At 45.6% G+C, this 23497-nt stretch overlaps 1 protein-coding gene across 2 annotated transcripts in view; it reads left to right on the top strand.

Moving 5' to 3' along the window:
• The window catches only part of ITGAL (integrin subunit alpha L), a 45949-nt gene that overhangs the window by 12138 nt on the left and 10314 nt on the right, over positions 1-23497 (top strand). The window contains exons 2-20 of one of the 2 annotated variants that reach the window (XM_083409648.1): positions 2562-2679; positions 4252-4346; positions 4948-5012; positions 5681-5795; positions 6734-6864; positions 7321-7466; positions 8700-8844; positions 9301-9451; positions 10544-10611; positions 11075-11207; positions 15303-15451; positions 16566-16703; positions 16813-17016; positions 17661-17791; positions 18346-18506; positions 19933-20084; positions 20291-20419; positions 21771-21844; positions 22780-22915. In XM_083409648.1, coding sequence (XP_083265774.1) covers positions 2562-2679; positions 4252-4346; positions 4948-5012; positions 5681-5795; positions 6734-6864; positions 7321-7466; positions 8700-8844; positions 9301-9451; positions 10544-10611; positions 11075-11207; positions 15303-15451; positions 16566-16703; positions 16813-17016; positions 17661-17791; positions 18346-18506; positions 19933-20084; positions 20291-20419; positions 21771-21844; positions 22780-22915 — 2441 coding nt within the window. Of the gene's footprint in view, positions 1-2561; positions 2680-4251; positions 4347-4382; positions 4733-4947; positions 5013-5680; positions 5796-6733; positions 6865-7320; positions 7467-8699; positions 8845-9300; positions 9452-10543; positions 10612-11074; positions 11208-15302; positions 15452-16565; positions 16704-16812; positions 17017-17660; positions 17792-18345; positions 18507-19932; positions 20085-20290; positions 20420-21770; positions 21845-22779; positions 22916-23497 lie in introns of those variants that run through there. The other variant, XM_083409649.1, reaches the window with a different exon arrangement.

A 23497-nucleotide genomic window follows, 5' to 3' on the forward strand; every position in this document is an offset into this window, starting at 1 on the left:
TGCACCTAAGGGCAGAAGCCTAGTGTAGGGGGCACACACAGCTCTGTCCTCCAGTGGAAGGGATCAGCTAGGGTCCTCAGGGCGAACGGCTGGAGGGCTGCTGCTCCCACTGCTGCTGCCTGAGGCAGTTGCCTTACTGTGTCTCATGGTAAGGCCGGCTCAAGTTCCTTTGTCGCATGCAGCCAACCTTTGCGTGATGTCCAGTATGTACTACAATTAGCTGCTGCCTGCACTGTAACATTTTGGCACATTTGAATTGAACCAGCCCCCCACAAAAGGGCAAGCACCAATCTCTAGTTTCAATTCATATTGTGGTTTTATGATGCACCCATAGTTGTGGTTGGGAATCTTGGTTCTTCTTGGTTCTCATTCTGTTGCTGGGGCTACCCCCTCCTTCAGATTCACAAGGTGACTTAGCCAGTATGTAGGGAAAATTTCCACATGGGAGCCCTTCACGTTTGCGGGGAGGCCCCAGCAACAAAGATTATTTCTGTGCCCTGTGACTTCAGCCATTTCCATGCAAACGGTGCAACATTTTGGGTAGTCTACAGCTGCTTCAAGGCACCAGACATCACATGCCAGCTTCCAGGTGGATTAGAACGATCCCTTACCACAAAGGCAATTTTAAAACACCCTCCTTCTTATTGCTTTCAGTGAGAGGGCAGCTCTTCTCCTGCTTGTAACTTCCGTGTTTTCCATCCAAATAGTGTGACATTTTCACACATACTATTGCATTTCCAAAAGGCTCGGTCGCGCCTAACTTTCGACAGAAAATATAAAGGCCAACCAGACATATTTGCATATACCAACTCCAACACCCGTAACCTTTCTGTGACCTGGTACAGGCTGTTTCAGTTTTTCATCTCAAAAGAAAGGAGTGAGAAATGAGTGGCCTGGTTGCAAAGTAAATGAATTCATTCATTTGAAGTTCCGTTTGGTTTTATAATCAAAATGAATGTAACAAGGGAGCTGTGTTTTTAAAATGAAGGCACAACCCAAGTGGGGTGCATTTTTTTTTAAAACACAAAAAGCAGTGTGGAGGGGAGGGCAGGATTTGGCCACACACACACACACACACACACAGCACTGCTATACACACAGCCAGACCATTGGTCCACCTATCTCAGTATAGTGGTACCTTGGGTTACAGACGCTTCAGGTTGCAGACTCCGCTAACCCAGAAATAGTACCTCGGGTTAAGAACTTTACTTCAGGATGAGAACAGAAATTGAGTGGCGGCAGCAGCACGGCAGCGGCGGGAGGCCCCATTAGCTAAAGTGGTACCTCAGGTTAAGAACAGTTTCAGGTTAAGAACGGACCTCCAGAACTAATTAAGTTCTTAACCAGAGGTACCACTGTATTAATTATACTGACTGGCAGCAGTTTCCCAAGGTTTCAGGTAGGGAGTCTCTCTCAGCCTTATCTGATGATGCCTGGGACCTTGTACATGCAAAGCAAATGCTCCACCGTTGAGCTTCCACCTTTCTCGGACACATTCCATTTCAGATAAAAATAGGCCACCGCTTCCCGCTCAGTTTGTGAATGGAGCAGAAATGGGAAACGAATGGGAATGGAAAGGAATTAAATGTACCTAAGTCCTTGCGGCTGCCCTGTTGTATCTGGGACTCCATCTGCACTATGCAGTTAAAGCAGTATCATACCGCTTTAAATAGTCATGGTGCCCCCCCTAAGAATCCTGGGAACTGTAGTTTGTTAAGGGTTCTGAGAGGTTCTATTCTCCCATCGCAGAACTGTAAGTCTCAGAATGGTTTAACCATCAATCTCTCTCCCAAGGGAATTCTGTGAGGGGAACAGGAATCTCCTCAGTACCCTTAACAGATCACAGTTCCCAGGGTTCTTTGGGGGTAGCCCTAACTCTTTAAAGTGGTACGATACTGCTTTAAATGTATCATGCAGAAGGGGTCTAGCTTTTTCTTGCAGTGTATTCAGCTGCTGTCTGATGGACTCAGTCAGGTTGTCAAGCTTAGAATTGACTCCATCTTCCAGATAACCTGTTGTTGTTTTTTTTAAGCATTTGTACTGATTTATTTGCACAAAATTTGCATGGAGAATTGCTGTTTATTGAGCATTCAGATTTTTTTCCACGGGTTGTATGACATCACTGTCATTCCACACTTCACAGTGCACTTTATTGTTGCTTCCCTTACCTCAAAAATAATAATAAACAGGGGTTTATTGCACCAGAGCACCAAACCCACTTCAATTGTGCAACCTCTTCTTCCCACAGACCTGTGGAGGAAATTGAACTGTGGTTTAGGGTTATCAGTTGACCAACTCTGCTCTGCTCTTGTGCATTCAACAGGAGCATGACCTGCTGATATTACTAGGTAACAATGTTTATCTCCATGCCATGAAATACTTTGCCTTCTGATTTATTCAAATCCAACTGCTATCTATGGCACAGGAACAATCTAGGTCTTTTTTTACCCCTGACTAGCTGCCAAACTTTGGTGCAGTAGGAAATGACAAGAAGATGACTTCTGGTCTGCTTCTTCTTACTCCATCACTCTGAATAAACATGGCAACTCCTCTTTCCACAGGTCCATCACCATCGCTGGGAGACAATATTGACACCTCTCCAGTAGCCCTGTTCTCCTCCAATGTCAGCAAGCAGTTTGGATATCAGGTCCTGCAGTTTGGAGAAGGCCCTGATACTAGGTAATCCCCCACTCCACATGCCAGGGGATGTGTGTGAAAGATTTTTGTATTGGGTTTCTCCTAACTGTGGGAAATGATTTTTGTGTTGGGTTTCTCCTAACTGTGGGAAATGAGTGGTTACAGTTGGTGTCCCCCCCCCATAGTTTTTTTTAATGCTTTAAATACCTGCCAGACAAAAATCCCAACATCAGGAAGCTCCATCTGCTAAATGTCCAAATATCAAGCTGTTGTGAAAGGCAAAAGAAAGCTGGTGCTGTGGATGCCTTGCAGAAGCATTATTCAACCCTGGGTCACCCATATGTTTGTTGGACTACAACTCCCATCATCCCTGACCATTGACTAAGCTGGCTGGGGATTATGGGAGTTGTAGTCGTAACACACATCTGGGGACCTAAGGTTGGAGAACACTTGCTTAAAGGGAGGAATCAGTCAGGAAGCCGAACAAAAACTTAATTGTCTATCTGTGATAAGTACAAAACAGTAGCAAGAAACTCCTTGTAGCACCCAGATGCTACTAAGTCTGGTGTCCCCTGGTAACTAAATTATATAGTGACGCAGTCTAGGTCCACACAATTGGCAATTTCAGGTATGGCCTTAGCTGGTCTCTTAGTGAAAGGCATTCCACACTTTAGGACACCCTCGTGTGAATCCTTTTTTATTGAAGGGAAGGAATTTTAAAGCATTGTGATTGGCTATGGGTTGCCGTTGCCCTGTCTCCTCTGTTGATTTGAACTGCTTCCCTATGTATATTCGTGTCACAGCTACCTAAACTGGGAAAATAGGGTGGGGAGGCAAAACTTTCAAGTTCTTGGGGACCAGATGTCCTAGCAAAATGGTAGAATATCACATATTTTACTGATGCATTTGCTCTGTTTCTTCCACGGAGACAGTAGGTGGGACCCCGGCTATAGTGATGGTTTCCTTTTGGCTAGGAATTTAAAAGAGCGGATTGGCTGATTTGAGAATATTGATGGGGAAAAGCTGGAGAGTTTAGCCTCCACTCTCTGCAACTGAACATGGAAGCATTGTGGAGGACCAAGGGGGCACAGGATTCATCTAGGGTGGTGCCTTAGTTGCCCAAAGTGAGAAACCCCCACTGACAGCACGGCACAAAGCACACTACAACATTTTTGCCTGCGAAAAGAGGAATCCCATACATGTGACTTCGACTTTCACTATTCTGGATTTATATTCTGTGACTGAGTGGAAAGTTCACATCCTGTTTGGTTTCGTTGGGGTTTTTTTTGAGAGGGGGCACTCCCAACCTGTTCCCCTTTTTTTGAACTCTGTGTTGTTTTCAAGAAGTGAGAATGAAAAGTTGTAGCAGGGGGTGGAAGGGAAGAGGAGGGGAGGGGAGGGAAGGGCTGGTCCCTTTTTTAATGGATAAGAGCTGTGCGGCAGGCAGAAATTCAGATGGTGCAGCTTCCCTGCATTGTTTCATTGCCACTTCAGAAAAAAACCCCAGTTTGTCTGCCTGATTTCTGCCTGTCATTATGCTGTTAAAGGCATACTTTGGGAACTGCAGCTTAAAGCTTAAATCTTTACATAACACGTGCTATTAATTGTTGTCAGGATCATTGTGGGAGCCCCCGGTGAGCAGAACTCCACAGGCAAAGTATACCAGTGTAACATGCAGAGCGACACATGTGAAAACGTCCCGCTTGACGGTGAGTTGTGGGACGCTAGGATGCAGGCTCATTTAGGCAACTTTCCAGAGTGATTAATGTGCGTTTTACCTCCTCTCTCGATCCACCATACAGGCAAGCGTGAGGCCAGGTCAGAGTTGAAGGGCATTATTCCAGCCAGGCAAAAAAGCTCAAGTTGGATGTGGAGCAGGGCCAGTAGGAGGTGTGGCTGAGGAGCGGTTGTGGCCTGAGGAGAGTGTTCCTGAGGGTCAGAAAGAGTAGCTTGGGGGGCTACATTTGACACCCAACCATGAGGTTCTCCACCATTGTTGCAGACCCTGAGTAGATAGTTCTCAGTGAGCTTCCACAACTTGATAAGAATTATGCCACAAGAATTGAGGAAGCGCTCCAGAATCTCCATGTCAGAGGTGGTTCTAGGGAGATTCCCTAACTGTCCCTGGTGGCCTGTTCAAATGGCGGCCATTTTGCCTTGGTGTGTGTGGCGGGGGGGGGGGGGGGCGGACTGGCTTTTAGGCCTGTGTAGGTATCTAGGGGGCAGGGGGAATGGCTACAGATCTGCAGGGTCTACATTGAGTGTGCCTCATTTGGCACAGATCCATCTGACCTCGATGTCTCTTTGCAGGGGGCTCTGGGGTGTCCCACCTTGGCATGACCCTGGCAAGTGACGGTCGAGGGTCGAAGATGATTGTGAGTCTGGGCTGGAATTGCTTGGGGGAGGGGGTGAATTTGAGCAACATAAACTGGACACAGAGTCTTTGGGTCGTATTCAACTCACTTTTATTCAGACTCGGCCCTTTAAAACTAATTGACCCAAGCTAGTCATGGCCCGTTAAAATTAATCGACCCAAGCTGGTCATGACAATTCATTGTAGTGAGCCTGCTCTGAGGAAAAATGTTAGTTGACTCTTATGATGAGAGTCTCAAGAATCCTTACTGTTTATTAAATTTACTTCCCTCCCAAAGGAGACCAGGGTTGCCCCCAGAGACATTTTGGTGCCTTAGGCGCAAACTCCAAATTGCAATTGGAAGTGCTTTTATGCAACTCCTGTTTGTGTCACTTAAGGCCTGTGTAGGAGAATTTCTCTGGGAATCAGCTCAGACTTCAGCTCTGCTGTCCATAATCTTCCACCTGGGAAAACCCCTTCACTCTTGGTGGCGCTATCTATCTTTGGTGGCCACAGAGTTCTGCTCTATTCGGTTACTTCCGGAGAGTTCCAGAACCCCCCTTCTCCATTCATCCGGCTGTGGACTTCCCTTGTTCCAGAACTTTCCTTGTCCCTATCTAATGACATCTAATCACTTACTCTTTTTTATATTTATTTTTCACCTGTTACTTGAAACTTCCTCCCCTGCAGGCATGTGGGCCGGGACTCGCAGAGCATTGTGACAAAAATCTTTACCTGAGCGGGATCTGCTATTTGTTTGATGCCAAACTGCGCAACCCAGAGAGCATAAAGACCGGATACCAAAGTAAGGAGAAAATGTCCCTTCACCCTGAGCAGATCTCACAGTGGGGGAGGGTGCAGCCTATGAAACCTTCACCCAGAAAATTCTCAGCTTAAGCAAAGGTTGGAAACTCAGAAGAAGCTTCTATTATTTTATTTTTAAATAAAATAGTTCCGTCTTTCGTTCTTTAGCCATTAGTTCCGTCTTTAGAGGACAACTTCTAAAATGTGAGCACTGTTTCTTAGGAATGCAACTTGCAAAGAGAAGAGCTAGGTTAAAAGGTGAAACAATACCTCAACCTCTTCCTAGCCTTTCCTCGATGGACTATTAAGAAGCAGTTTCTTGTTTCTTAATATTCCTGTTTGAACACAGGAAATCTCCTCACCCAATTGCCAGCTCTCTTGCCAGGCAAGCCAGAGTCCCAACACTTATTTGCAACTTCCCTCTTGTTTATTTGCTTGGTTGTTTGTTTGTTTGTATATAGATATACATAGCCCAATACATTGAAAATGCAAGTATTGAAATGGACACAAACAAACAAAGAATTACACTCTTTACAAATACCATGAGGTTATGAGTAAATTTTAAATACTATAATTCCAGAGTATCAATGCATAAACAATAAAGAGAGAGAAAAAGGAAAACCAACTTACTTCATGTAATATATAGCTAATAAGGAGAAGGTATTAACCGGGTCATTTTATTTATATATTTATAATATTCTGTTTATGAAGAATCAAATTCATATATTATAAAATTGCAACCAATCAACTTTGGAACAGTAGTTCTTTAAACAGTGCCCATTCTTGCTTGAAATCAATTTATTTTCTTTTTCCCTGGTTGAACCCAAAGCATCCAGGTAATTTTACTTGAAGTTAGCAGTTCCCATAGTTTAATAAACCATTCCTTCCCTGCCCATATTTCCGTCTAGACTATAACCAATCTCCCCATTTGTCCCACAGAGTGCTTGAAAGGGAATGTGGACCTGGTGTTTCTCTTCGACGGGTCAGAAAGCATGAAAAATAAGGATTTCAGCAACATTACGGAATTTATGATTGGTGTGATGGACGGACTATACAACAGCACTGTACATGTAAGATATACTTGTCGGACACCAGAGGGTCACAGCCCAGGGCTTTGAGCAGCTGGAAAAACAAAGCAAACTTTGGAGACGTGAGCCATAGTTTTGTTTGATCGACTGTGGGACAACTCACAGTTAACTTGTGGTTTGTTAAACAAGCAATGTCTTAAGCCAGCGGTTCTCAACCTGTGGGTCCCCAGATGTTGTTGGACTACAACTCCCATCATCTCTGAGCTCTGGCCTTGCTAGTTAGGGGTGATGGGAGTTGTAATTCAACAACATCTGGGGACCCACAGGTTGAGAAAGGCTGTCTTAAGCGAACCATGGCTTAGTGTTACTTGTGAACCAGGTCGATGTCTGTGGTCCTTAGTAGTACACCTTTATCCTTCAGCCTGGGAAAAAAGGTTTAGCGTGTTTTGCATTACTGTTTTGCCACAATGATTCACTCTTTCTGCTCTCCCCTTCCAGTTTGCTGCTGTGCAGTTTTCGAGCTCGCCCAAAATTGAGTTTGATTTCAATGATTATACAAGAAATCCCAACCCTCGAGCACTCTTGAAAGGAGTGACACATATGAAAGGCATTACAAACACCTTCAAGGCCATCAGATGTGTGGTGTGAGTAGCGTTGCTTTCAGTGGCTGGCAAAGTCGGGAATGGGGCCCTTTGGGAAGGAGGGAGTGGGCTGTAACAGATCATGGGATTATGTGTCCTTTGACAAGAGATACATAAACTAAGAACCTGCCTTGGAGCATAGCCCCCCAACTCTATCATGACAGTGAGCAGATACCATCGGTTGTAGAGTAGCATCATAAGGCATAGCAGTAGCAGAGCAGTGCCGCCACCAACTATAGGCTGTTTCAGGTTCAGATTTTACTGTTCTTTGCAGCCATAAACATAAAATGCATACAGGAATCAGCCTTATTCCTGCTGCAGGGCATGCTTTTACCCAGCTTAGATTTCAGACTATGTCTATTGAATATTTGGCTGGTAGACTTTATAGTAGGCAAGTAAAGGAACATTTTTGCAAATGCAGAACAGGCCCAGCAGAAGATGCTGTGCACTATATTTTATACTGTCCTTTATATAATTCACCAAGGATTAAGTGTATTTTTCCCCTTCTGGCCTCCTTACAAGGACAGCCAGAGGATTATAAGACAAGATGGCTGCTGGCTGCTGGCTGCTGGATTAAGTCCTTCAGCTCTAGGGTAGCTTTATTTGCACTAGTGGCAAAAAAACCAAAACAAAACTCAGGAGAGTCCTGACTTATATTAGTGCTAATCATTAAGGGAAATTTTAAACTAAACGAATATTTTAAATTCTATTTGCATTCTCAGGGCTTATCCCTGTTTTATGTTCTTGATGTTTATAGTGTGTTCTCAGAAAGCTGTCTGAGCTTTTGACTTTTATAAAAAGAGGCCTGGATGTAAGTCACCCAATATGCCCACCTTCTCCTGCATTCTGATTCCATAAGATTCAAATCGTAGTACAATACAGTGCAGCGTGATAAATAAAAGAAGCTTTATAAGACAAATGAATATTCTGATGACTGGCACCCACAAGAAAGCTTGTGGCAAAATTTGAGAAATTAATCTTTTGTTCTGGAGGGAGTTGGAGGGAAGCAGGGGAAACTCTGTGTTTTGCTTATACCTTGTTGAAAATCAGTAAAAATTCCTTATGCGATAAATAAAAGCAGCAACAACAACTCAGTTAAAAATCAATATGAATACTTAATGTGGACATGCCATGGACCACCTGGGTGAACCTTACAGACCACAGTTTGGGAATCCATGTTTTCAAAGGATTTGCCTTGGTCCAGAAAATAACTATTCCCTTGTTTACTGATGGCAGGGATCAAGTTTTCATTCCCGAGCGCGGCATGCGGAAAGGATCTAACAAAGTGATAATCATCATCACCGATGGAGTTGCCACAGATAGTGACAATGGGGTCATAGCCTCTGCCAAGAAAAAAGGCATCTTGCGCCTTGCCATTGGGGTAAAGTATCTAGGAGTTGTGTCGCAGCCTTGCAGGCTAGTGCTTAAGTTCTCCAAGGCCCAAACAGAAAACAGCCAGCAGGAGGCTGGAGGAGGTGCAGGAAAGCGGCTGTGGCGACTGCACTACCCCACACATCAGCTGTTAGGTGGGGAGGCTGAGCAGTGCAAACAGAGCCTTGCTGTGCCTCCAGCCTATTTGGGGCTTCCTCCGCCCTCACTGACATGCTGTTCGGGCTCCAGGGAGGGTCTCCTCACCAGTTACAAGGACTCCCCATCACATTCCCGCCATTTCCGCATTTGAATTTAATTATTTAATTCCCAGCGCTGCACATAGATGCAGCCACATGCAAGTCGATCACGCGTAAGTGGGGGTGGGGTGGGGCGGACACCTGTATAGATACCCCACTGCCAAGTCCTACCTTAGCCTGCCTCATCTGGTCCTTCCTTGTCTCTCCAGATTGGGCATTATTTTAACACCGAAGAAGCTCAGGATAAGCTCCGGGAAATTGCCTCAGAACCCACAGACCAGTTTGTGAAGGTTCTGGCCACTTTTGAGGAGCTCAGAGGCAGCTTCAACGACCTCCAGTCTAAGATCTATGCGATTGAAGGTGTTTATTTGGGTTCATGGATTAGTCACTTGTTGGGTTGGGTTGGGTTGGGTTGGATGGGATGGAGAAGAGGGAATGGTAGGTAACCCTGTCTTTCAAAACGGTATCTTAACAAGCACCCAAAGCTCACCAGCAGAGTACTGGTCAATCTGGAACTTTTGTGGGCAAGGCTAGATTAAGACACGCTGCAGCCCTGTATCAAATTTAAAAGGCTCTATAGCATTACCAAAAAGAAATGGGTTTTGTTCTTTTATTTGTAACCAGTTATGTACAACCTGAAATGCAGATTTTTTTGTTTTTTGTTTTGGTATTTAGAGGCCACATATCTGAGACCCTGAAATGTAATTTACTTTGCTTGTGTGTAAACCCGGCACTGTCTCTTGGGGCCGCCCCCTGTGGTACAGCTGTCCAGCACATACTCTCAGGGATTGGTTCAGGTGGTCCCATGAACCATATGGGCATATATGTGGAAAAGATCCTGTGGGCATCACCTGGTGGCAGAGATTAATTTTGGGAAGTGAGGTTGCAGGCCATCAACCTGTCCAAAAGACAGATGGAGCTTCTGAACTAGAAGCCACCCTGTTCACTCATTTTGCTTGTGCACTTGCTGGGGTAACCTGGCAGTAAGGTGAGTGTACTCTGACCATGCTCAGAGGCCACACTCACCATCTGCATGCAGTGGTGGTGAAGTTCAGTCATTATCTACTAAATTCGGTCACCTGTTCACAATTCCACCACTCAGTTTCCTGTAGTCCGTAGTTGTACTTTCTCAGGGCTCATCCACACTTCCATTTGTCCTGCCACTTTCCCCAAGGAAAACCTACAGTCTAGTGCTGAATTGGAACAAGTGGCCATTGGTGGGTTTTTTGGCAGATTGCTGTTTGTAGTGATTTAGCACTAAAGAGTGGGTTTTATGGGGGGAAGCAGGGAGGGAAAGGGAAAACCTGTTCTTAGAAAGAATGGGACAAGCAGAATTGTTTGCAGAGCCTCAGTTGAAGCAACTGAATCTCAGCCCCATCTGCGGTGGGAGGTTTATACAAATACATCTCTCTCTCTCCCCCACCTACCCCACCCAATCTGTGTACATTACAGGTACCAGTGATACTGGCTCGTTCCACTTGGAGTTGTCATCGAGTGGACTCAGTGCCGACATATCCCAGGTGAGCCAGAACTGTGGAACGCAGTGCCTCTTGGTGCAATCTGCTTTGAAAAGCGGGGCGTAAACTTCTGGAACAAATAAATTAAAAGAAATATTTTTGTAGGTACCTGCTCAGCAGTAGGTCCTACTGAGCAGATTGGGAGATCACTCCCTGGCAAACGCATGTAGGGATTGCAGCCTGCAGGGTAATGTCCGGTGCCACTATTTATTTCCATTTCCATTTCTGAATGGCTTCCTGCAAAGCACCTCAAAGCCATTTTGCAATATGTTAAAAAGCATAAAATAAAACAGTTGCTTATATATTAACAATTAAAAAGAGCGGCATATGCTAAATCCAGTACAGATTATGAATGGGATAAAAAATCTCTGCTTAGAAGCCTTACTGAAAACGTGTCTCCTAAGCATTGATATTGAAATTGTTTCTTTCTTCCTTTTTCTCTCCATGTCTCTCTCCCCTATGGCAGGGCCGGGTGGTCTTGGGTGCTGTGGGTGCTGACAACTGGGCAGGGGGCCTGCTAGAACAGCAGAAGGGTTTGGCCAGTGAGAAGTTCATCACGACTCCCTCAGTCAGGAAGGAGATGGAAGGCGCCTACTTGGGTGAGTAGAGAAGGCCTTCCTTTCTCTGGGTCTCTGCACCATCACCCCCATTAATTGGGCCTTCATTTTCCAGCTCTGTGTACTGAGCACATAGGTGTTGTGTGGGGTTTTTTGTTTGTTTATCTGAACAGGGCTGTATATAGCTATCTTGCCTATGGACACTTATTTTTCCTACATAGAGTTGGCAGCCAACCTGACCTTCCTCCAAGTTAGTCCAGTGGTGGGGGAAAGAGAAGGCCGCCAACCTTCCAGCGGTGCCTTCTAAGTGCATTTCTTATTGAAACACACATGAAAGTGAAGGTCACGCCTTCACCTACCTCCTGGCTTATGTCACATGTGATGGAGCAAGGCAGGAGAGCGGGGTGGGGGAACTGCCGCATGGGCCAAATTAGGGCTCCTGCCAGGCCTAATTAAGTCTGTGGTGGTCAGAGATTTCCCCTCCCAGGTGTAGACAATTGTGGGTTTTGGTATTTGTAAAATTATCATTTAAGACCAGAAACGTGAAATGCAGTTACAACGGTGACAGCGTAACTAGCACATCAGTGCAGTGTTACGCACCACCCTGATCTCTAAGCAGTAAGAGACTCTAGAGGTTCCCAGAATTTACCCAGGGTTTGGTCTCCTTGGAATGAAGCTCAGTAGAGACTGCAGTGTCTTTAAGATATATGACTTTATTTACATGTATATACAACTTGAAGGAAGGGTGGAGGGTCTCACAGCAGTAATTCTCCCATTGAACTTGCTGCATAATAGTAGGATGCCTCGGGCTTTTACCAATACCTAAGGGTTAATCCATGGGTAGGCAAACTAAGGCCTGGTAGACGGATCTGGCCCAATCGCCTTCTAAATCCAGCCCGCTGATGGTCCGGGAATCAGCGTGTTTTTACATGAGTAGAAATGTAGAATGTGTCCTTTTATTTAAAATGCATCTCTAGGTTATTTGTGGTGCCTGCCTGGTGTTTTTACATGAGTAGAATGTGTGCTTTTATTTAAAATGCATCTCTAGGTTATTTGTGGGGGATAGGAATTTGTTCCTATCCCCTCCCCCAAATATAGTCTGGTCCCCCACAAGGTCTGAGAGACAGTGGACCGGCCCCCTGCTGAAAAAGTTTGCTGACCTCTAGTCTAGGTTAATCTCAAATTAACAAAAAGCCAAGGGGATCTTGGGCAAATGGAGGAGGAAGGGAGAAAGGAATACATACCCAGTAATTGTTTTGTTGTGAGGAAGTGGGGTGGGTGGGGCAGACTTTGAGCGCCTTTTGGCTGCAAGCTGGGGGGGACGTGCCTTTTGACAACAGGTTCCTTTTTCTCTGAGGCTCTTGGCCCCCTCTCTGATCACAGGGGGCCTAAAGAAGCTCGCTTTCTCCCATCTTCCACAAGATTCATGGATCTGATAGGGGAGAAAGCTTCATTGCTTTTTTGCACGTTGAAAGCAAGACTTGACCATCCAGAGCTGGGGTGGTTAGAGATGTTGGGCTTGCTCTTAACTTAAGTTTCTAAGAGCTCTTAGCAAGTTTCTAGATCTCTGTGTTGCAAAACGCAGGGCAAAGTGTGTGTGTTGTGTAGAAATGCCCCTAGTCTACTGTCAGAGGCTTAGTGCTGTCCGCTGGCCATAGATAAGACTCTGGGCTCCCAGCCAGTTCCAAACAATTGATTTATTTGTTTGTTTGTTTTTAAATAATATTTATTAGAAGTTTAAAAGTTACACAAAAAAGAAAAAAAAGAGAAAAGAGAAGAGAAAAAAAGAATAAAAAATTACATAGAAAAAAGCAAAAAAACACAATACATCAAAACACAAAAAACTATACATCAAAAAAAAAGACATAATACATCAAAATCCTTGTCTTTTATTAACTTATTTCCTCGACCTCCTCACACCTCCCATTTTTGTATTCCAGTTGTTAATTATATCAGCAAATCCTTTCCATCTTTCACTGCTTTCTATCTTTTAGTTATCTTAATTTATTTTTACCTTATCTTATCATCAAAACCTTAAAGTTTATTTATACTTAACTCCTTATAATATTTCTACTAAAGTCATGTAATTTCATTCCAACATTTCCCAACATTCATTAATTTTACAATATTTCTCTAAATAGATTTTTAAGGTTTTTTTTCCCAATCTTCTTCCACCGTCTCTTCTCCCTGGTCTCGGATTCTGTCAGTCCTTTCTATCAATTCTACATAGCCCATCAACCTGGTGATCTTCTATCCGAGGCTCTTAACTCTTCTCCATGTCCCATCTGCAGGTCTTCTTCAAATTTATGCTTACACTTTACTTCCATCTTGACAGTTCCTTTATTCCTTGTCGGCAAGTCAGCCCATACTCCATAGTCAAAACTAAAGTCCAAAAGATGTTTCAGAGTCCAGAGCATCCCTTCATAAGGGAGTGAGTCCAACTTTCCTTCTCCGATCCAAGCAGGGCATCGTCTCTCCAGATCTGGCTTTCAAAATCAATCACGCATGGCATCAGCTTATATCCATCAAATTGTCTCTGTGAAGACGAGATCTCCATTTGTATTACTTGAGATTCAGAAGCAGTTTTTTCCATCGTCTTCTCCACAGCTTGCCATTTCGAAATGGGTTCCTGAGTCAATACCCGAATATTTTCTGTATAAATGTTCACTTTTTGTCCAAAATCAGTTGTTTTTTGTCCCAAATTGTCAATTTTATTAGCCATCACATCCGTCTTCTCATGAAGTTGTTCCAATAGGGCGCTTATCTTGCAAAATGCGTTCACTAGGGCTTCTTGTTTTGACATTCTTATCCAAGGTCACTTTTATTTCTCACAGTCCTTGCTTCTATGGAAAATTCCTTCACTCATGCAACAGTTTCAAAGGCTCCCTCTAGAGGAAACAATTTCTATTTGTATCTGTCCTTTTAGACAAAGTTAATTTTCAATTTTCAGTTACTTTTTTCTCTTTTTTAAATGCAGAGGAAAGCAGTGGAAACAATGTATATCTCTTATTTAGCTATCTATCAGCATATGTTCTATTCGCAGTCAATGAGTTTTCCCAGACTTACTGACAGCCCGGTCCCAGGTTCAAAACGGTGGAAATTTCTCTCTCCTCTCTCTCTCTCCTGCAGGCTTAAACAGTCCAAAAAGAATTTCCCCTCTTCTCCTGCTTCCAAGGGGGGTTTAATATTTTAAATGGTGAAAATTTAATCCTTTTGTTGTTGTTTAGTCGTTCAGTCGTGTCCGACTCTTCGTGACCCCATGGACCAGAGCACGCCAGGCACTCCTGTCTTCATTTAATCCTTTACAAGAGGCTTTTCCCAGACTTTAGCTTGCGACGTCTTTGCTTTGATCTATTTACAAAACGGAAGGCGGACTTCCTGTTTAGAACCTTCCCGTTTCAGTGCCGAATTACGATGTTTGAAAATCCAATTTTCCGTTCTACTTACAAGTAGCTGTTTAAAGTCCAATTGTCCACAGGAAAAAGTCAGCGCTCTCCAACAACAGCAATGCGGCTTCGCTCCACGAAAAAAGCGATCGATTCGAAGCACTGCGCCGCTCAGCCCACGTCGCTCCGGATCCCCGAAACCGGGTTTCCCCATGAGTAGGGGAGGCGCAAAAGGTGCTGGCCGAATCCCAAGTCCACAGGCTTCTCCCGCCTGTGGTTTTTAATGGGTCTCCGCCTCGCCGTGGCGGTCAGACCCTAGTTTTCGCAGAGCGGATTCCTCTAGATTAGAGGAAATCCGCCATTGCCTGGAGGCGCTAACCCGGAAGTCCCCAAACAATTGATTTATTTGACAAAGTTCAAACGTACATGTCCAGCGTTTCCATTAACCTCCTCCCCCTTGTGCGCAGTTGCTCCCTCTAATGTTACTTCCTCCTTTTCCGCACCCAGCATGCAAGTCTGCGAAAACTCCTCCTCTTACTTCCTCTGTGTACAGCATGACTTGTCCCAGGCTCATCCTCCTCCCCCTCTACGTCAGACTGACTGTCAGACGACAAGCTGCTGATAATCTCTTTAGGCTCTCTAGAACTGCTGGTTTCTGTCCTTTCATCTTTTCCCGTTTGCCTCTCCCTGACATCTACACCTTCTTTTCCTTTGGTATCTCCACCTGATGGTTCTTTTCTTTTCTTTTCAGGGTATGCACTGAAATTTCTACAGCATCAACAGAGAGAGCTCTATGCTGCTGGTGCCCCTCGATATCAACATGTGGGAAGAGTCCTCATATTTGAGGTCAACTCCAGCACAACCAATTGGACATTAAAGCAGGACATTCCAGGGCAGCAGGTGAAGAAAACAGGGCTCCTAGAGCCCCTTGTGCTTTTACCACTGGTATACATGCAATAGCCACAATCTTTATCTATCCTGTTGTTTCTTATGAAATAATACATTTCGATGAGTAATTCCCAAAGCAACCTCAGCCTGAATTGAGAAAAATAACAACTTGGTTAGGTTTTAAGCCAGTAATGTGTTCACAGCCCCAGCAGCAGCAAAAGCCAAAGGGTAGCAACTGCCACACTAAAGGCTGGGTGGTATTTGCAGGATACCCCATCTTGCAATACACAACGATTGGAAATTGTGTGTGCGAGAGAGAGAGAGGTGGGTGGGGAGGGGGGAGGGGTTGGGGGAAGAGAGAATATTTTAGTTCCAGTTATATTTTGGTTCCAAGCTGCATAGGGCTTTGTACACCAAATAGTAGCACCTTGTACGTTGTATGTCAGCTAAGTGGCAGCAAGTGCATTTCTGTTGTTGTTGTTATAAAAATTAAATTTATGCTGCCCTTCATCCAAAGATCTTAGGGCAGTTCACAGGATAAAAATATAGGATAAATGCACAAAATAAATAGTTTAAACAAAACAAAATAATAACCCCTCCCCCTCCCACAAACACATTTAAAAGCCTGTAGAATATTAATCAGCCAAACGCCTGGTTGAAGAGGAACATCTTCATTTGGGGCCTAAAGATGTATAATGAAGGTGCCAGATGAACCTCCCTGGGGAGAGCATTCTACAAATAGGGAGCCGCTGCGGAAAAGGCCCAGTCTCATGTTGCCACCCTCCCGACCTCTCGTGGTGGACACACACACAGAAGGGCCTCAGGTGATGATCACATGGTCTGGGTCAGGTCATATGGGGAGAGCCACCTAGGTCACTAGTTGGCCTTAGGCAAGCAGCGCTCAGGCTCAGGCTCTGAGGCCCCTGATCTGCAATATGTGTGTATGTTTGAGGATGATAATACTGACTTCCCTTACAGGGTTGTTGAAAGGATTGCAGCTAGATAATGCAAATAAAGTGCTCTGAACGGGCTGTATAAATCTTAAGCATTATAAAGCACATCTTGAGGCAACCTTTGTGCAAGGGCCACCCCTTTCACCCTGGATGTTTAAATATTTCTTTTGCAGATTGGATCATATTTTGGGGCAGCGCTCTGCTCTGTGGACATAGATGGCAATAAGGAAACAGACCTCCTCCTTGTTGGAGCCCCTCAGTATTTCACAGAGATGAGAGGGGGCCGAGTTTACGTGTACACCTGGAAGCAGGTGAGCAGAGCTGTGTGTGTCCTGTGCACCTGTGCAGGAATCCCGTGCTATCTCACAGAATCAGTGGTTTTGAAAGACAGCAGCCTTTCAAGGGCACCTCTCTTTCCAGGGTACACTTGTTCGCCAGGGGGAGCTGACTGGGGATCCAGGATACCCCTTGGGCAGGTTTGGAGCTGCCATCACAGACCTGTCCGATATCAGTGGGGATGGACTGATGGATGTGGCCATTGGAGCCCCCTCGGAAGATGAAGAGAGAGGAGCTGTCTACATCTACAACGGACACGAGAAGACCCTGCAGATGCAGTACAGCCAGGTAACCAAATAGGGCTACAGCACTAACTGGCATGCCCATGTGCCGTTAGGGTGAGAGAACCGCTACAGGAAATGAAGGAATGTTAGTCATGAAATGCTCCTCTGCCCACCAAGGAGCCTTCCTCCTACTTTCACTACATGCTCTGAGTCTTGCTCAGAACAGGGACTCGCACAGAACCATGGAGGTGGAGTAATTCTTAAAGGTTCACATTCTAAAAATAAACTTTGCGGGGAGAGTGTGTGCGCGAACACATAATGGCAATGTGTGCCCTTGGTTTTAATTGGGAGGGGAAAGAGTGCGGAATCTTGGGAGCCTTAAGAGTTGGGGTGGGGAAGCCTGCGGCACTCAAGATCGGGGTTGGGGAGCCTCTTTGAATTTGCCCACCTGTCGGTCACAGTATGTCATTTGGCATACTGCAATGCCAGGTTATTGAACTGTCATACTTCAGCTGTGCAGGGTGTGGGAGGTCCAAGTTCTCCCAGCCCTGCTTTAGCTGATGCCAAAAACTCATACAAATTAGCACCAGTCATTAAGTTGTAGGAAGAAGCACAATTTCTTTTGGCTTGTATTTGATCTGTTCGTCCTCCTGAATGGTCACATTGCCTCTTTGCATCATTCTAGCCAGTAGCATTTCTCTCCCACAGAGAATTTCAGGAGCCAGAATTTCTCCTGGCTTGGTCTTCTTTGGACAGTCTATCCATGGAAAGAGGGACCTCAATGGAGATGGCCTCACCGACATTGCAGTGGGAGCTCTGGGGAAGGTTGTGGTGCTTCGGTGAGTGGCTCTGTGAGAACCAAGACTCTTGCGCTCTCCCAGAGGTCGGCTGGGGAGTCTAATGAGTTTGTGGCTAGGGCATCCAATCAGTAATCAGTTAAGCTTTTTCATTTTCTGTCAGAGGCAACCTGTTGCCTTCAACCTAACACCATGTCAGAGCCAGAGAAGCCTGGGAAATGTAGTTTGTTAAGGGTTCTGAAATTTGTTAGGAGACTCCTATTCCCCTCACAAAGCTACAATTATCAGAGTTCCCTCGGAAGAGGAATTGATTGTTAAAACCACTCTGGGAACTGTTGCTCTATGAGGAAAATAGGGCTCAGTCCCCACTGAATTCATTTGCAGTCTATTTACCCCCATCCAGGTACCAGTTTAGGACATGCACCATCTACCCTGATTCAGATGTTGCAGAGCTGGCAGGGGTTCATCATCAGCATGCTGGTGACCCCTTGCTCCAAATCTAATGACTGTCCTCACCTTGGGGGCCCCAAAGCCAGGACATAAACATTTCTTTTAAATAAAACAACAACCCATGTTGCCATCTCTGGTTCCTGCAGCTCCAGACCCATCATTAGCGTGGTGACAAAGGTGCACTCCTCGCCCAAGGAAATCCCACGGGAAGATGTGGAGTGTCTGGGTGATGCCAGCGCCTGGAAGAATCTGGTGGTCGACCTCAACATCTGCTTCAGCACTAGCTTGGCCACCAAGCACTACCAAGGTGAGGGTTACCAGGGAATCGTGGACCTTGCCTTGAGCCTAATCCTGCTGTCACCCACATCTGCAGCATAGAGGACTGACCAGGGGGCTGAGGCATAACCTGTTCCCACAGTAGCTCCCTTTCCCCAAAAAGTATCCCACATATTCCACACTACCTGTTCTGTCTGAAATTGGTACCTTTTGTTCACCTCGCTCACCTTTAATACAAAATTCAGACAACGGCCTCACCAAGCCATTGCATCCCAGTGTTTTCTGTCTTGTCCTCTCGTTTTTTTCCAGACCAATTGGTAGTGATTATTGTTCCGTTTAAATTTGCAACTGCAGTACCAGTTTACTTCCCTTGCATGCAAAGACAGGCTCCAGTGGATGGAGAGGATGAGACTAACAGTTGGTCCTGTTGTCAGGAAGCTGGTTTCTGCATGTGCTGTGGAGGGAAGTGAGGGGCAGATGGGACTCATCAACCTGGGAAGGTAGCCCAATTAGAGGAAGGAAAACACTGAGCCTAAGGCTAAGGAGTAAACCCTACACAAATCCAGAGTGGAGTCCCTAAAACAGACAGCACCTTGTATACCTCCTTCTGGCAACTCCTGCTGCCAAGCTGGTGCCAAACATCTTGCTGTGCTTTCCTTTGGACCACATCAGCGAGGCCAAGAGGGGGTCTTGTTGTCTGGGCAGCCCAGGACCTCCATACATACTGCCCAGACTTACGCTCCAGGGAGGTCACTTTGATGCTATTTATGCAATGAACTTCATCCCCGGATGCCCACTCCATTGTCTCTTGAGACAGACAAGTGTCATAAAAAAAGGACCAGTTTGCTCTGCTGTTTGACTGGCAGAGCACTGCAAGGCCTTTAAGAACTGCTGTGCCTTGGTTTCAAAGCATCCTCTCTGTTGGTTGTGCTCTTTTCAGTGCTTTCTGTTTAGTGCAACAGGAGCATTCTTGATGAATAGCCCCATAACTGGACTTGCAGTTCCTTTCAGCGGGGGTCTTCAATTACTGGTACACTGATTGTTTTTATTTTTGAAATAGCACTATTTCCCTCTGAAAGAAAAATGAAAATAAGAAAAATATGAAGGGGATTGGGGGTGGGGGAACCACACTATTTGGATCAGGAACTGAATTATTACAAAACAATCAAAGGTCAATTAATGAGCAATGATTCTACTGTACCAAACAAGAAACAGAAAGAGGCAACAGCGGTAAGGAGGCAGCTACTAATTAACATTGTGGTGGGTTCTTGCTGGACAGGAATTACTTCTGACAAAACAAGGATCTTGGCATAAAATAGCACCCTACCCCATCTCCCCCAATATTTCCTCCATGTGGTCTTCATCCTGCTACCCTTCCACTCAAGAGTGTTGGCTGTCTTTTGTCATCAGTGCATCATCCCTTTATATGCATAATCTCTCTCCCGCTTTCCCTCCAGGACCCCTCTCTCCCAAGCTCTCCTTCCGCTTCGAGATTGACCGGAACAGGATGAGGCACCGAGGAGTGTTTAAGAATGGCACAAAAGTCACAGATGGGGTGAAGGAACTCTCTCTGGGAGAAGTGTGCATACAGGAGAGCATTCTCTTCAAGGTAAATGGAGGGTTGCCCTCATTTCCATGAAGCTTCACCTGGGGTGAGATATGGCAGCTGTCCACACAGTCATCTGTTGCGTGTTGCTGAAGATGCGGCTGCTTCTGGGGTGGGTGCCCAAGAACCCCTCTTATGAGAGTTCTGGCTTCAATATCTGTAAGGGTGGTGTGTGAAGTTATCTGCCAGCTGCCTCCATTCCCTTTCAGAGCTGCATTGAGGATTACATATCGCCTATCAAGCTCTTTATGAACTTCTCTCTTGAGCGTGACAACAACCCTAGCAATGGACACCCTAGACCTGTTCTGAGCCCCCTAAGTAACGCAGTGACGGTGGAGGTGAGAGGACTCCTGATACTTTGAAAGTAGGATTACAGGGACCATCCAGGTGGCCTTTTTACTCTGCATTCATGATGATTCATGGTCATGATTGTAATGGGGCAGTTAGACACCATCCTGGTTTGCACCTACAAAAAAAAAAAAGGGGGGGGATTGGTTTTTCATTTCCAGTCAGCGCATGTCCTGTGGATTCCAACTGAAATCCTGTAACTTTTTATGCCGCAAATGTTTTCAGGGTGTTGTTGTTGTCGTCGTTGTCCTGCTTCTGTTACACTATAGTGCAAGAGTGCCCCTCCAAATGGCAATAATGCAATTCCATTCAGGAAGCATTGCAGAAAACTTAATAAAGTGGAATGGTGTGTAAGAGCTGTTTGACAGTGGGACGGACTCCCTCGGGAGGTTTTGTGGCCATCCATCATGGATACTTAGATCCAAATTGGGAAAAAGAACAACTTAGGCTGTGTACACATTAGCTGCTTGAAACACGGTGGAGCCATTTCCCCCCACCCACAGTGCTTCAAGTCTCTATTTTTATGCTGCTGTGTACAGCAAACAGGGGAAAGTGATGTCTTTACCTGATGCATATTAGCTGATGGCTTTCCCTATGCCTGCAGCCTCCTGGCTCCAATCCAATGAAGCAGCCATCTGCGCATGTGTTGTCATTTGCACATGTGCAACAGCTGTCTCAAGTGCTCATGCCCCAGCCTAACCGCTGCTTACAGTTTTCAAATTGGATGGGAGCTGGCTTGAGGGGAACATGCGCCAAACAGCAGTATTTCCCAAGAAGCTACAGGATACAGAGGGATTGTGGCTAATGTCATGGACACTCAGCTTCAGACATCTGTAGTGAGAGTGCACAGGAGCCAAAGCCAATGGTGGTGTGTGTACACAGCCGTAGCTTCATTTTAAGCTGGCTGCACACAACCAATGACATGTTGGTGATGAAACGAAACAAAAAACCAGTGTGAAAGGACCAATAGACCAGGGGGTGGGGTGGGCAAGTCTTGTCGTGACCCCAGATTTTCAGGGAAGGAAATGGGATTTAATGGGTTTGGGCAAAGGAACTGGGCACATAAAGCAAAATTGAGATTGACGCCTGCAGCATGCAGTGGAGGCTGTCTTTTGGGATGTGCAGAATGAAGTACAAACTCTTCTGCATAAGAACACGCATGGAAACAGCTTTATCTGTTCCCAGTAGCTAGAGCGAAAGGGGGAGGGATCCCATGGTTTGGAGCGAGCAGGCAAGAGATCTGGGAACGGGGCACAGCCTAGCTGTTTTCAGCAAGAAGAGATAGCTTGTTCAGAAGATGTTGCATATTAACTGTTCTAATATTCTTGGCTCACATGTTAGATTCCTTTTGACAAGCACTGCGGGGAAGATCAGGTGTGTCATGCTGACCTGAAACTCTCCTTTCACAATTCAGGGTATGTTGAACATCCTTGATGCTAACGGTAACTGATGCTTTTAGTGTAGGAAAACAAATTAAAAGTGGTGGAGGGAGGACAGGTCTGAATTTTTGCAATAATAAGTCTTAGCATATATGCCAGCACATTTTAAATGCAGAGAGTTTTAAATTCATATACATTATAACAGCAATCCTTCCAATAGTGGTTCTCCTGTCAGCATTGAGCATTGGCTGTCCTGGCTGGGGACTGGTGGGAATAGGAGTCCAACAACACTTGGAGGGCAACAGATTGGTCACTTCTGCTTTGAAGGATTGTAGATGGGGGCTGCGGTTGAGAGTGTACTGTGCTTGGTATAGCTAAACTACAAAATTGTAATGTCTCTGGGAACCAAAGTGTTCCCTGACTGTGTTGCAGGGAGGGAAGCCATTCTGGAGAACACCATTTAAATCTAGAGCCCAGTGGCCATTTTGAGTTAACCTGTAGCAAGACTTGCACGATGTTCTGTGAACTTTGCCCCCTGCTTTAGTTTCCAACAATATTATTTTACAAAGCTTACGGCAGTAAATATAAAGCTTACCTTGATTTTATGTTACATTAATACTGTGGATTCTGCCAAAGAATGCTGGGACTTAATTTGGTGAGGCTGCTAAGAATGGTCTTTCGGAGATCTTTAGGCTTTTCCCCATCATAGTATTACACCTCCCGTGATTCCCTGTTTTGAGTCAGCTTTATGTAGGTATGCCCTATGGCAGCCTTCACCAACCCAGCTTCCTCTCAATGCTTTCGACTGTAACTGTTTAGTGGCAGCTGCATGGCGACTCTGTTGTCAGTTTTGGGCGGAACAGAGACTCAAAGGCTACATCAGTTTCCTAGTGCATTCAACAGTCCCACCTCCCAGACCCAGGAACCGAGGCCTGTTAATCAGCTTGTCTACCCAACATCCTCTTGATCAGGTCTCAGGAGCTGGTTGTGTTCCCTGGAAGAGACTTGGACATGAGCTTGGAGCTGGAGAACCGCAAAGAGGATGCCTACTCTGTGACCCTCCACGTGCCTCACATACCAGGCCTCTCCTTTCGCAAAGCTTGGGTGGTAGGTACCGGTATTCCCTCTGCAAAAGGGGCACTGGAACTGGATTGGGGCTGGCTTCAGGTTTGAAGGCTTCCTAGAGCCTGGTCTGATCACACACCCAAACCCTTTCCCCCACATTTTTGGCAGCAGTGATGAAAAGAATGAAACAAGAAGATGCAGTGCTATGGTGGGCACAGATGCTTAAATCGTTCTCTTCCCAGTCCAGGACCTTAATGGAAATGCACTTAGCTCCTTCCCAAGGGGAGTCCTCAACTTTTCACACCAAGCAAGCAGCAAGAGAACTGGAACCCATAGGCCACACACTGCCTTGTTGCACATGCGGGGAGAGGAGCAAAGCCAAAAATTGACACACACACACACCCCGCCTTTGCGCTGCCTTCCCAAAGCCACCTAACCAAGGCGCCAGGCTTTGGGAAGGAGGTGTGAGGCTCTGGCAGGTTCTTAGAGCCCTCCCAACTCCTTCCAAAGATGACAAAGCTCTAACTAGGCTTTGGGAAGGAGGCCGGACCCTTACCCTTGCTTACCCACTTTGGGAAGGCAGTGCAAGGGCTTGGGGGTTTCAAATGTTGCAGAGAGCCACCC

Source organism: Podarcis tiliguerta (assembly GCF_965153285.1).
Source record: "Podarcis tiliguerta genome assembly, chromosome: 13".
NCBI lineage: Eukaryota > Metazoa > Chordata > Lepidosauria > Squamata > Lacertidae > Podarcis > Podarcis tiliguerta.